The sequence below is a fragment of the Anarhichas minor genome, unplaced genomic scaffold (genome assembly GCF_050575085.1).
Source record: "Anarhichas minor isolate MPS153535 unplaced genomic scaffold, ASM5057508v1 ptg000136l, whole genome shotgun sequence".
NCBI lineage: Eukaryota > Metazoa > Chordata > Actinopteri > Perciformes > Anarhichadidae > Anarhichas > Anarhichas minor.
The window spans coordinates 330634-345789 of record NW_027466582.1 but is presented as its reverse complement, the minus strand read 5'-3'; the positions used below and the strand labels follow the sequence as shown (position 1 = coordinate 345789).

Genomic DNA, 15156 nt, shown 5'->3' with positions numbered 1-15156 from the left:
ATAATATATATAATATATATAATATAATATATATACCGAACCAAAGCTCTGAACCCAACCACGGATGGAAACAGATATTCTGAAGGGGAAACAGACGTCAACCCATCTGAGTAATAAATCCTCAATAGAAGCTTTGAATTACTCTCAGTACAGTTCTATCGTTCTGAGTAATGAATCCAGATCCAGAAACACTGCAGAGATTCATGTTTCTAAAGTTATCACAGCAACAACCATGTTATCTGACATCGGTCACCACAGTGAGGGGCTGCGTTCAGTGTCTCAGTGAAGCAACGCGGCCGCACTGAACATGTCGTAATCAAAACCCCACCGACCCCAGAAACCCAAATTGGACATAAACTGTCCTCAAAAACCGACTTCCAAACAAAGAGCATCACATTACACGTGGACGACTGCTCGATGGATTATCCCGACCAGAGGGAATATTCCGGCTCATGTTTGCCCGCTGGAAGAAGTCTGTGGAATCACTCCCCAATTAAAGAAAAACAACCCAGGATGCATTTCTGCTGACTCTGCATGCCACGCCGTCTGGGCAGGAACAAAACCAACACACACACACACACACACACACACACACACACACACACACACACACACACACACACACACACACACACACACACACACACACACACACACACACACACACACACACACACACACACACACACACACACACACACACACACACAACGGGAGGTCAAACCACCCAGACGAGTCACTGGTTCTCTAAAACCCAGAATGTTTCTCCATCATTATCTCCGCTTTATGTTCTGCCATCCATCACTCTGAATCTCTGTTGTTCCATCGACTCATTGGGAGTTTTGGAGGCTGCTTGTGATTTAGGACTTTTTGGCTCTTTCTGCAGATTTCCACTGAAGGAGATGCTGTTTGTCTATAAAGATCTTCCTGCCGTCGAACTTTGCAGAAAGATTTTTCTTCTTAAACTATCTGAAGATGATGCAGTGCAGGAGAAAACACTTGTAAACTTTAAACATTTATCCCAGCAGAGGAATGACTGTTTGTTTCCACTGGCAGCTGCTCAGTAAAACTGTGACCTCTGACCTTTCACTTCAGCGCAGGAGGAGCTGGTTAAAGGTAAGAGAAGAGAAGCAGGAGTCCGCTCTCATGGCCGGCGGTTCAAAAACAACACGAGCGAACAATGACGTCAGCAATAAAGGTGCTAAACATGATGAAGCTGTTTTTTGTCCGTCAACTTTTCTGGACATTAAATTTGTAAAAACGATGCCGTGTTCTGGACATTCACACGTTTACAACAGCAGATGTTTTCCCTCCGTGTTTCTTTAAGCCTGTTTATAGTGAATCTTTCAGAGTAAACTGATGCGTTTGAGAAGTCCAATTTAAATCACAAGACTTTTCTAACTTGTGTTTCACTGCAACAGAAACAATGAAACCCCGATGAGTGAAAACATCTTCACTGTCAACAGCCAGAGAGCAGCGTTTTGATAAATGATTTCAAAAGCCTGAATGATGGACAGAATGAGCAGTTAGCTGCACTTCAAAACATATTTGGACAAGCACAACAAATGTGGTTTTATGTCCGAAGTATTTCACTTTTACAAGAGAAAAGATGAGAAAGTAGAACATTTTCCCCCCACAGGACCAGACTGACTACATGTTTTATATCTCTAAAAAGTTGTATTTCTAAAAGCAGATGTTGGAAAAGGGGAGTTTGATTTAATATCAGTCCATCTGTGTGTTACAGTCTGTTACTTTAAGAAGGCGTTAAAGTTTCTTCATGTCCAGTTTAACTTTTAGGATGCTTGTGCAATGATTTCTGTGCGCAGAGGAATTCCTAATGACCTCTTCACTGCAGAAATTAATATTTTCTTCATTAACAAAGACGCTCCAGATCATTACTTACGTGTCTTTCCGTCGTCGGACTGGCGCAGACCTTCTCCCTCTGGGTAGACTGGCACCACGGTCACCGTGTAGGGCGTGTCCGACAGCAGGTTCCTCAGGACGGTGTTGGTGGTGCCGCCTGACACCTGCTCCTGCTCACACACACACAAAACAAGATGATTAGCAGGCAGCAACCTCCGGTTCAGAAAAGTGTCTTGAAGCTGCATCCTCTCTAGTGTCCACCAGGGGGCGACTCCTCTGGTTGTATAGAAGTCATGAGAAAATGACTCTACTTCTCCCTTGATTTATTACCTCAGTAAACATTGTAAACATGAGTTTATGGTCTCAATCTCTAGTTTCAAGTCTTCTTCAATACAGCATGATGTTCATTTAGTACATTATGGTCCATTTAGAGTCACACAGACCATAAAGCAGGGGATCTGTATCTTATCTTATCTGAATTGTATCGTATCGTATCTTCTCCTATGGTAACAAGCCTGTGATGAAGCAGAGGAAGTCTGGTGTCTCACCATGTCCTCGGCTCCTCCTGCTGAAGGAACATAGAAGAGGCGATACTGGCGGACGTTGCCCTCCGCCGGCTCCCAGCGCACCTTGAGGGAGCTGGTGGTGGGATCAGTGACCTGCAGATTCTCCACTCCGCCCAGAGCCCCTGTCAAAAAAACCCACAGAGAGCCTCGTCAATGTACAAAATGTCATATGTTTGAGTTACAGCCAGCAGCTAAAGACAGGACTCTCCCTTTGACGAACAGATGTGGGAGGTTAGAGGTCTGTTGTCAGGTGTCAGATGACAGGAAAGTGACACCTGCTGACTTTCAAAACACTTTACTTTCATTATCTAAACTTCTTCAACATTATTATCTTCAAAACAAGTCGAGAAAAGTAACAACGTTCAAATAGACGAGTTTTTGCCGAAGCTTTTCTGAGAGCCCGATGTGGCCTCAGCTGCTCTACTCACTTGTCTTTCCGTTCTCCGACATGCGCTTCCCTTCCACGTCAGAGTAAACGGGCACCAGCGTCACTTTGTACTCGGTGTCCGGCCGCAGGTCTCTCAGCACCGTGTTGGTCGACATTCCAGACACCTGAGTCTGAAGAGGAAACGGTGACAAAACAATACAAAACGTGTAAAGGAATCTCCGTGTGTCAACATACAGTTTTACCTTCTTCTCTCCCTGATAGCTTTAAGGTGGACGCTGTCTGACAGAAGTGTTCATACGCTGTGTGTCATCCTGTTTCAGCTCTTTATTGAAGCGATACGATGTTTATTCAAACTCATGATCTCATGCTGTTACTGCTGCACCGTTACTTCAGATATCTTGAGCAGCATATGTGATACTTTTCAGACATGTTTGGTAAATAAAAGCCTCGTAGAATAACTGTATCTTAAGACCTCAGCTGATGTTTTATCCTTATTAAAAGAAACCTCATGTCATTGCGTATTACACCAGATTGTTTAGGAAGTAAGTTAAACTCAGTTTAGTTGGATCTCCGTTGGCTTCTGTTGATAATTCGTACAGAACTAATATCTGAGACATTTTAAAAAGACATAAATAGGAAAAGAAGCAACTGACAAGAAATGAGGTTCCATTATCATCAAACCGACCATGCTCTCGGCTCCTCCTCCGGTGGGCACGTAGATGATTTGGTACTGCCTGACGTCGCCCTCGGCCGGCTGCCAGCGGAGCCTGAGAGAGTTGGTGGTGGGGTCGGTCACCTGAAGGTTCTTCACTCCACCCAGAGGCTCTGAAAGAGAGACGGGACGCGTCACGCTCTGAAACACATGAATCCTGGCTGTTTGCTTTGTCCCTGCCGGGTGCACTGGATGGGTGGAGTTCACCTCATCAGGACAGGCCAGATGTCTCAAAGTCGGGGAGGTTGTCAAACACAGAGGAGTGTATTTCCCTTTTCTCTGACTGTCTAAGCTTTCTGGTATTCTGTGAGGCAAAAACTGCTTCAAATAGTCCTGAGCATTTGTTTTATCCTGCAGGACGAACCTGATGGGTGGGTTTACCACATCAGGAGGGTCCAGATGTACCAGAGTCTACAAACCTTCTGGCTCTCATCGTCTTCTTTTGTGAGACACAAAAACACAAATAAATAAAGTCTGTCCTCTCATTCTTGCGTGTTTTAGCACGTTAAATGCAAACAGAGTTTACTTTACATCACTGGCAGGCTTGTCAGATGGACTTCCTGTCCTTCAGGCAGCCTGTGGTTTCATTTCAGTACTCTGGCATGAAAATGTAGTTCTTTCCTCGAAGGTATGTTACTGTAGTGCGGTCACGCTGTTTCCTGCAGAGAGAGTTTTTTCAAAACTGTCCTTTCAGTGGAGGAATGAAGAACGCTGCAACAGCCACGAGTCAGCTGCTGAGGCGCTCTATATCAGCCGGCCACGCTGTTAGGGATAAATCAGTCGAGATTTTTATCACAGCCTCCTGCTTCAAGACAGAACCTCAGAAAAATGAGCAAAAGTGGGAACGTGGTTGAGGTCAGGTTGAGGTCGGGTTGAGGTCAGAGCATCCTGGTGGCCTACAGGTTCTGTTCTTTACAACCTGGACCATGTTTTCCAATGTTTCTGTGTCTAAGTGACTAACGGGGACAGCAATGTTTTAAACGGGTCCAGTATTGAAGGAGAAGGCTGCAATGCACCTCCTCACCATCAATGTACGTCCACTAGAAGTTATTTTAGAAGAACACTAAGCTTCTCTTTCTGATCTCCAACACAACAAACTGACAACACCGACTCTCCTCCCTCCAGCTGTCACTCACGTTCACACCGTCGTCTCCTGGTAACAAGTCACATGACACAATAACTAACAGAATTATTTCTTATAATTATAACTAATAATTATAATAATAACAATCTGAGTCTGTGGGTGGAAACAACAGGAACTCTTGGTGGAGGTGCATTACGATTACATTACAACCTGTTGAGCATCTGCAGCCTTCTCCTTCAACACCGGACCACTTCGACACAAACACACGGAGAGACGGTTCACACCACAACTACCAACGTAAGATGAACTGCACCTCTGTTCTGTGGTTTTTGATTCATTCTCTATTTCTTTTCTGTTCTCTGTGAAACTCATCTCCTCTGTGAGTTGCAATAAAAAACAAATAAATCCTGCAAACATCAATGGCATGACAAGAATAATAGGCGTGTTTTATAGTTGCAATAAATCATTAGGTCATTGGATGGCGGATAGTCCTCGAATGCACCAACAGGGAGAGATTTACTGAACCAGGCATCCTTAGATATTTCACAAAGGTAGACGCAGCTTTAAGGACTTGATCTTCCAGGACAGTGAACAACGGCTTCATTTCATTTCCCTTAACTGAATCCAGGTTTCCTCTCAGGCAGCATCGGAGGAGACGACCAATCAAATACGAGCATCAGCCTGTACTGAGTGACCTCATCACGTGAGATCCCAGCAGGAAGGACCGTATAGGACTGTTGAAGTGAAGCCACCCCTCGGCTTTGCTTTACTTAACCGACGTCCCACTGCTTTAAAGTCTAGAAACACATCACATTAATGAGGTAAAGATGACATCGTATGTCTCACATGTTCCGTATCGCTGGGGAATACAACACATGATAGAAGGTAGAGATGATATAACTTCCATTTCACAGAGCCGGTATGATCCTTTAAAGTTGTATTTCATAGAATAAGTGGAAATAATTTGGCTGCAAGTGAAGAGAGATGTGCTGCCTGGAGCAAAATGAGCCGGGTTAAAGGTCAACAACAATCGTTCAGTCCCGCAGGGTGCACCAGATATGTGACGGTTTGCACTGTAAGTTATTTCAGATGCATCAAGACACAGACACATTCCTGTCCTGCTGAACTGACACAAACAATCCAACCCAAAGCACGACGGGTTGCATCACATTTGATTATTTGACTCGCATGCTGCCAGGAATGTGAGCTCTGTCCACTGCAGCTCATTGTGCTTTCTTCCCGTCTGGAGTGTAGACTCACTTGTCTTTCCCGTCTCCGCCTGCCGAATGCCCTCCACGTCCGGGTAGACGGGAACAACGGCCACATCGTAGACGGTGTCTGATTCCAGGTTCCTGAGGATGGTGGTGGTGGTGCCTCCTGACACCTCCTCCTGTTCAGGGAAATGTTGAAACCACCGTCAGCACGATTTAATCTCATAAAGGTGAGAAGGTGTTGAGTCCACAGTGAAGCAAACAGCCTTATTGAAACCTTCCGAGGCCTGAAAATAACCTTATAAATCAGCCTGACACTGTAAAAACACTCCAGGTGCATCATGTCTAATGAAAACGGTTCGTACCATTCGTTGTTCTCCTCCTGGTTGAGCAGCGTAGAAGACCTTGTAGGTGCGGACGTTGCCCACCGCTGGATCCCAGCGGGCCGTCAGCGTGCTGGTGGTCGGGTCGATCACCTGCAGGTTCTTCACTCCGCCCAAAGCATCTAACGAGGATCCATCGACAAATCAACGAGTTAATACACTTACATTTAGAGGATCTGGGTTTACTCAATCTAAAGTGTCCAGTGCACAAACATCAGGCAGCATCCAAAGTCTTTTACTTATAAGTGAAATCAGCATTCATAAGCTGAGCTGAAAGAACTTCTCTATGTTTATGGTTTAGTCTTATTTTACTGTTTTTTATTGTATTTTTTACTGTCAATCGATGAGTCACATGTCTGTATTAGGTCATGCTGAGCTGAAGATAGTTGTTGGCTCATTTAGACCTCTTTAGCCCGAGCGAGCCCCATTTGGGGTTCGAGTACCGGTACCGAGGTTCCGAATGGACTTTTCATCAAATAATATGAAAACACATGTAAAATATCGAAAAAAAAAAAAAAAGTCAGAGCAAAATCATCATGCAGGTCTTTTTACGCAATGATACACAGTTATACACAAACTACTTCAATACACTAGAAGATTTATCACAATATCAGGATTTTTCTGCAAAAAATCCGCCAACTATGCAGCAGAAATTCATCTTTTATCACAAAGCCGGCAGCGAAAATGGCCGAAGGAGACATGAAATCGCACGAGGGCTCGATGCGGCGTCGACCCAGCGTGTCCAAATAGACCTCCGACAAAGCATTCAAAGGTCACAGGACAAACCCCAAGAAACCGCACACTGCTCTCGAGAAATACAATTGAAAATCTACATACCTTTTGGCGATTTTTGTCCGGAAAAAAACAGTTATTCCATTGAAATGTTCTGCAGCGCTGTAGTGCATTTCCTGCTCTGTCTGCCTGCATTGAAATGAACGTGCTGTGACCTGGCATGCGAAAATGGCCCGCATTCTTCGCCTGGACCAACCTATTTTTCGCATGGGGGTCGAGCCCACCTTATCAAGATTTTTACTGACTAATGTCCCTCAGCATTCCAAATAACACCCCTGATGGCTTTCAATGGACTATTCCGGACCTAACGACGTGTCATATACCTAAATCCGCCAATCACAGGCCTTACAAATCGCACATACACACTGAGTCAGAGCAGGTTTTTTTCATGAATGACACATATGACATCTGGAAATAACTGAACATGGCTGAAAATTATTGCAAACTGCTTTATTATGATGTATTGAACACTCTTAGTGATAAAGCAAGTGAATATATAGTTAATATGTAGTTATATAGTATATAAAATGAGTATACAGCAATGCAACAGCTGGTTCCGAAAATCAAAATTTAGATTTTTATGACCATATATGCTGGCCTGCTTCACTCAATCGAAGTAAAATATGTTGTGGGGACATGTAACACGTGTTGTTCTATGACTGTGGCGTGTTTTTAGGCCAAGCCAGGCATTATTTAAAAAACAAATGTTCAATACAAGTGCTTTTTTTCAGGCGAACCTGGAACTTTTACAATTTCAGCTGTGCCATAAGTGTATCAGTTATTAACCAGTAACATATACACAATATTTACACAATTCAACACATCTCACAAGTGTTACAAGTATTTTAGCCTCAAAATTATTAAAATAGACCTTGTAGTTAGAGCTGGGACTCTCTTGAGTGTGGGTATGCAATTTTCAAGCAGAGGGCTAAAAATAGGCTAGGGCTATAGAGGATAAGCTATAAAGTTCTATTCTACTCTTTTTCCACATTCACAAGAAAAGCACATTCATGAGTTTTGGCTCCTCGTTATTCTTCTCTCGAGGTCCAGGCTACTTCCTGCTGCTACAAATCAACCATCTGAACTCACTCGTCTTCCCGTTTTCCGACTGCGACTGTCCCTCCATCTCTTCGTAGACCGGCACGACGGTGACGGTGTACTCGGTGTTGGGCTCCAGGTTCTTCAGGACGGTGGAGGTGGTGGTTCCAGACACCTGGTCCTGGTTCGAGGAGAGGAGAAAACCACTTTGAACCGGGTGAACTCGTCGAAAGATAATAAGGGATTTGGCAGAAAGACTCTGTGACTGAGCACGATGTCACAGCTTAATGTGTTCTGAGCCCAGGTTTCAGCTCAGTAACAAGAACGGTAGAAGCTGCGACGGTGAAGACGGATTCAAGCAGAAATAGCTTCCGCTTCACAAACTGTCCGGGGACGGTCGGGGCCTTTTTACACTTAATCTAATAGTAAGTCCTGAAATCTGCCAAAAGGAACTGAGATAACTTCAGTGGTTTCCAAATCAAATGATCTCATTTCACAACATTCCTTGAACCAAGTGACATAAACTTGAGATTAATGAAAAGGACCCCGTGGAGATATTGTCACTGCTTCATAGAGAACAGTTGAAACGGCCTTGGAGATTAGTTTAAAACCCCCAACACACACACACACACACACACACACACACACACACACACACAGACACATTACAGTGTGGTTTTCATCTTTTGATAACTTGATATGGATCTTTTTTCCAGAACAAGAAAATAAAGTTTTGCTTTGGAAACAAGAGTAATCGTTTCACGCAACTGGCTTCTCCCAACTTGTGCTGAGAGGCCAAAACTCAGATTCAGCTATTTGATTATACAGAAGCAGAAGAAGAAAAAGGAGAAGAAGATGAAGAAGAAGACGAAGAAGAAGAAAAAGAAGAAAAAGAAGGAGAAGCAGAAGAAGAAGAAACCATCCTATCAGATGAGGAAGAAGAGGAAGAAGAAAAAGGAGAAGGAGAAGAAGGAGAAGGAGAAGAAGAAGCAAAAGATGATGAAGAAACCAGCCAATCAGATGAAGAAGAAGAAAATGAAGAAGAAGAAGAAGAAGAAGAAGAAGAAGAAGAAGAAGAAGAAGAAGGAGAAGAAAAGATGAAGAAACCACCCAATCAAACGAGGAAGAAAAAGGAGAAGATGATGATGATGATGATGATGATGATGAAGAAGAAGAAGAAACCATCCAATCCCTCCCTCAGAGTTCTGCTCATTAAGTGAGTCTTCGTCTTCCAGTAGAGACCACCTTGTCTGAGGAACCGTGTTGAACCCGGTTCTACTTTTCACAGAGTGGATGATGAAGATTCGGTCTCACCACATCCTGCTCTCCTCCGGCAGCCGGCACCCAGCTCACGATGTACTCGCGTACGTTCCCCTCGGCGGGCTCCCAGCGGACGTTCAGGGTGCTGGTGGTGGGATCGGTCACCTGCAGGTTCCTCGCAAAACCCAGCGGCTCTGAGCGGAGACACGGAAACAAGGAAGACGGATTTGGTTGTGTTCAGATCGGAGCGGAGCGTCTTTTTCTGTCTCTCTTTCTTTGACCCTTCAGACGCCATCAACTGACCCAAAGCAGCTGTCGCTCAGTGAGACGTTCAGGTGCTTTTTCACGGTTCATGGAAGCACTTGAACTTCCATGAAAACCCTTAAATACCACACAGCCAACAGCTCATGTCCACAGATACTCACTCGTCTTCCCGTCGTCGGTCAGACTGGGTCCGTCTCCCTCGGCGTAGACGGGGACCACGGTGACGGTGTAGCGGGTGTTCGGTAGCAGCTTCTCCAGGACGGTTGTGGTGGTGCTCTCCGACACTTGCTCCTGCAAAACAACAAAAACACAAGCGGTGAACTCATCACACTGCCTCTGACCTCCAGCAGGCGGAAAGACTTCCCCTCGAGGATCGGAAGAGTGTCACAATACTTTGTGCTGAAAGTTCTAAATATTTTATGACGGTATTTATTATTGTTGCTGATGTTTTTAGGGCAGAACAGTCTCTTAAAATAGTATTTAGATGCTCCAATGAAACCAGTTTACAAAGTTAACTGGTTACATTTACCTGCACACTTAATTAAAAGATATATATTTAATTTATTATATTTATGTTTAACTTTCGGGGAAAACATACTGAAATAACTGTAAAACAAATAAGCATGAAAATAACAGAAAATACAAATATGAAAATCTTTGTTTTGTACGGTTAGTTTTTTCTTTACTTTTTTCCATTTTCTGTATAAAAACTGTAAGATTGAGTCAAATGTAATCATAAATCACTAACTCAAATAATTCCAGTTATTTCACGATCGACATTCACACTCCTCTGCTAAAGACGTTAATTGGGCGTTAAAAAGACAAATGAAGCGTTTCAAACAGACAGATCAGCTGTTTCACAGGAGCGTCAGATTAACAGGACACGAAATTATTCTCTCCAGATATATAAACCGCACGTGTTCCACGTGCCACGCAGCGATGACGGACGCTCTCTTGCAAAGAGGATTTGGGAGCTATTGTGTGGCATGCTGGGATTATCCTGTCAAGAAGCACGACGTCACCAAATCCCTGCTGAGAGCTTTGACCGTTTTCTTTCTTTTGAAGAATTCAAACAAAGTCTGACAGCTTTTTATTAACTTCTGCTGTTACATTTCAACATGCAGTGTTTGTAGAACCTCGATCTTTGTTTGTATGTATTCTCTTAATGTTAATTATGGAAATTTGTGCATATGTTTTTATTTTTTAAAGCGAGCATTGAAAGCTTTCCCCTGAATCACAATTCAAGCCCGGTTAACATCCTCATTAGACACCAATAGCTTCTGTCAGCAGAGCATGACGTCCCTATGAGAGAACACATCACTGAGCAGCAAAGACATTTCAAACTTTAACATTTTCTAGATTAAAAGCAGCAGACTGCAACGGCCAATCAGAAGACGACACTGGTCTGAACCCAGCTGATCTCTAAGAGCCTCTAAGACAGAGTCAGCGCTGATATCCAGTTATCATTTATTAATAAGACAGTGTTGATAAATGATGACAGTTGATGAAATATCAGTTCAGTTAAACTAAACTTAACGTTCTTCTTGTGTTATGTCCGTACGTGAGTTGTGTTATTATGGTCTTAGAATCTGAATCCACTTAGTTTGCTCTGTTATCATCTCAGTCTTCAGTTTCCTTCTGCAAAGATCGAATTTCCATCATCATCATCATAAATGTATAGTTTAGATTCATTCAGTTTTAGTTCAAGTTAACATAACTTTAATAAATTCATCTTGAATCAGTTTAATTAATCTCATCTCAACTCAGCTTGACTCATGTTAACTAAATTCAACTCCACTTAAGTTAACTTTGTTAAATTAACTTAACACAAGTTCACTCATGTTAACTAAATTTGACTCCAATTAACTTAGCAAAGTTAAGTTAACTTTGCTCAAGTTAACTCATCAAAACTCAGGTTAACTTGACTAAACTCAGGTTAACTTAACTAAACTCAGGTTAACTTAACTAAACTCAGGTTAACTTAACTAAACTCAGGTTAACTTGACTAAACTCAGGTTAACTTAACTAAACTCAGGTTAACTTGACTAAACTCAGGTTAACTTAACTAAACTCAGGTTAACTTAACTAAACTCAGGTTAACTTAACTAAACTCAGGTTAACTTGACTAAACTCAGGTTAACTTAACTAAACTCAGGTTAACTTGACTAAACTCAGGTTAACTTGACTAAACTCAGGTTAACTTAACTAAACTCAGGTTAACTTGACTAAACTCAGGTTAACTTGACTAAACTCAGGTTAACTTGACTACACATAACTAAACTCTGCCTTTTTTCGTAACTTCCCCTGTTTTGTAATTTGTCATATTTCAGTAATAAGTCTCACTGTTTTCTGATCTGTTAATACACCGTTTGTTGTTAAATTCATTGAAGCAATACAAATGTATATATTAATGATAAAAGTATAGAATTTGTGATTTAGTTGTTTTGTATTTTTACAGTTAGACCTGGCCGCCATATTTAATTTAAGATATTTCTGCAAACTAAACAAAAAGAGGAAAAGAGGATCTTACCACGATCTCCATCCCTCCATCTACAGGAACGTAGATCACTTTGTAGCCCTGAACGTTGCCATCAGCAGGATTCCAGGTGACGGTGAGCGTGGTGATGGTCGGGCTGGTCACCTTCATGTTGCCCACTCCGCCCAAAGGCACTGGGAGCGGGAAAATGATTGTTCTTAAATGATTGTTATAATCCAAATATATTTTACTTTTAAAAAACTGATAAAATAAAGAGTAACTTACGTGTCTTCCCGTTCTCCGCCTGCCGTCTTCCCTCCCTGGCTGGGTAGACCGGTAACACCGACACCGTGTACGGCGTGTCGGGCATCAGGTTCCTGAGGATGATGTTGGTGGTGCCTGCAGGAACTTGTTCCTGTTTACAGAGACGGACAACATAAAGTCCTTCAGATGGTTGGCCTTCCGTGTCGGGCTTTAGTTCTCAGAGGTGTTTAAAAGAGTCTCACCATCTCCTCTCGGCCACCAGCAGCCGGCACAAAGAAGACCTTGTACAGGCGAACGGCTCCGTCAGCCGGGTCCCAGTTCACAGTCAGAGAGGTCATGGTGGGGTCCGTCACCCGCAGGTTCTTCACTCCTCCCAGTGGCCCTGAACAAGGAGACGGGTCAGGTTGGTCATGAGGTTTTAAGAGAGTATTTTAACATTGTGAGATGAAAGCAATCTGCTTTCATCATGACTGCATCATGTTTAAGGTGACAGAGTTACTGAGTCAGGGAGGAAGTAAAACGACTAGTGACCATAACACACTAAATCAATTGTTACGGTCACTACAGTCCAGTAAACTTAACTTAACACAAGTTAACTTAACTCAGCTCAGCTCAGGTTAACTTGATTTAAGTTAACCTGACTAAACTCAGGTTAACTTGATTTAGGTTAACCTGACTAAACTCAGGTTAACTTGATTTAAGTTAACCTGACTAAACTCAGGTTAACTTGATTTAAGTTAACCTGACTAAACTCAGGTTAACTTGATTTAAGTTAACCTGACTAAACTCAGGTTAACTAGGCTCCAGTAAACTGAAAACATGGATTTTAAATCTATCTTTTAATCAGAATAAAGACTTTTTTTGGTATGTTGACATTTTGTGTTTCTTTATTTGTATGGACGACCTAATCATTTCTTGTCCGATGCTGCATCTGAAGGGACTTTACTAAACTGGTAGAACTTTAGCGTAGCTTAGTGTTCGGTCTTACTCGTCTTTCCATTCTCAGACATCGTCTTTCCGTCCCCGACGGCGTAAACCGGCACCAGAGAGACGCTGTAGAGGGTGTCGGGCTGCAAGCCTCTCAGGATGGTGTTGGTTGTTCCTGCAGACACCGTTTCCTGAGATCAACAACAAAATCACAACAATTAGCCGCTTCCAAACCCAGACAGAGCAACGAGCATGCAACTAGAAGTAACGATGGAAGGTTAGTGTTTAGAATAGCAGCATCAGCAGCTTTCAGTATGCCTTTGAGCAGTGCAGTTGTGGTGGGCTAGCCTGAGGATGGTTTGACTTTAGCCAAATGAAAACTGCTGAATACCGTGGGTTCAGGTTCAACACCGACAGGAAGTAGTCCTATTGTCCTACCGTGCTCTCGGCTCCTCCGGTGGCGGGAACATAAAGGACTTTGTACTCCTTCACTCGGCCCTCGGCGGGCTCCCAGCGCACGTTCAGCGTGGTCATGGTGGGGTTCAACACCTGCAGGTTCCTCACGCCGCCCAGAGGCTCTGAAAGAGCAGGAACACAGGTGTGTCATCAGCAAAGAGTCGGTTTATTTACTGCGTTTACTGAACTGAAGTGCTGCTACTTCACTTCAACACATCTATTTTGGCAGATTCTCTCTTGTAGGGCTCAGCAATGTATCAATATTATATATACATCATGATATGACACAAGATACCGGCTAGATATTTATTTTCCTGGTTTTATAGGCTGCACAACAGGAGAGTGATGTCATTTTATGAACATCACATAAACAGACCGTTCTAGCTGTTTTATTAGACGAGTCATTATATCCACATTACTGATGGTTATTCATCAACAATGTCATTGTGCAAATATTTTGTGAAAGCAACATCGGTCACCTCTACAATATAATCGCAATAGCAATATCGAGGTAGTTGCTCAAACATATTGTGATATTAGGTACAAATAAAGCAAAAATAATAATGACTTTTGCTCATGTGGTCGATAGGAAAGGTTTGAATTTCTAGCAAAAATATAAAGCAGTGACTGCAGCACAGTGAGAACTGCATTCTTTCTGACGTCCATCTCTTACTGGTTTGTCCTTCCCCGCTGATGTCTCTGCTGACCCCGGTGGGGTACACGGCGGCCACGGTGACGGAGTACTTGGTGTCGGCCTCCAGCTTCTGCAGGATGACGCTGGTCTTCTTCCCTCCGACCTGCGTCTGTTCACAGGAAACACGTCAGAATCATTTTCTCTCTACAGACTCGTCTCTGGCAATGCGTGATGTCACAGCACTGACATGTCGGAAGTCAACAGAAACTAAAGAAGTTACAAAAGATCAAATAAAAGATGTAAATACAAACATGAAATCATCATTTAGCAGGATTAGTTCATTTAAGGCTGTTCCTTCCTCTAGTGTTCAACATCATAACATTTGACTTTTTAAAATTCTAACATAATAAAATAATATATGTTACGCTGCATCTGAGTACTTTTAGTTTAGTTCAGTACTTTATACTGTTATAGTGTTTAAGAGGGTTCATTTAGTTTCACAAAAGTCACCAAATAACACAAACACAGTAACAGTGAATGGAGTCTGGTGTCTTTGAAGAGAGCAGATGTTCTCCTGTCTGGTTCTACAATCATCTCCTGCAGTAGAACCTCACACAAACACACTTCTAAACATCAGAACCTTCCCTTTAATGTTCTGTAATCACTTATTCCTGCTGTCATCGCTCAGTCTTCCAGAAACTAAACTAAAACTCTAAAATGCACAAAAGCTCTCAGTGTGTCGTGTTCTGGAGAGCGATCTTCTATTTCTGAGGACAAGATGTCAGCAAACTATTTACATGGTTGAAACATAAGTAAGTCAAATATTTCTCTCACAGGG

General features: G+C 42.7%; 1 protein-coding gene across 1 annotated transcript in view; it reads right to left on the bottom strand.

The window, feature by feature from the left end:
• The window catches only part of col12a1b (collagen, type XII, alpha 1b), a 111180-nt gene that overhangs the window by 43557 nt on the left and 52467 nt on the right, over positions 1-15156 (bottom strand). Inside the window, exons 30-33 of the mRNA XM_076083963.1 lie at positions 14358-14487; positions 9433-9491; positions 2412-2492; positions 1904-2033 (exon numbers count right to left, since the gene is read on the bottom strand). Of these exons, the coding sequence (XP_075940078.1) occupies positions 1904-2033; positions 2412-2492; positions 9433-9491; positions 14358-14487 (400 nt within the window). The remainder of the gene's footprint in view (positions 1-1903; positions 2034-2411; positions 2493-9432; positions 9492-14357; positions 14488-15156) is intronic.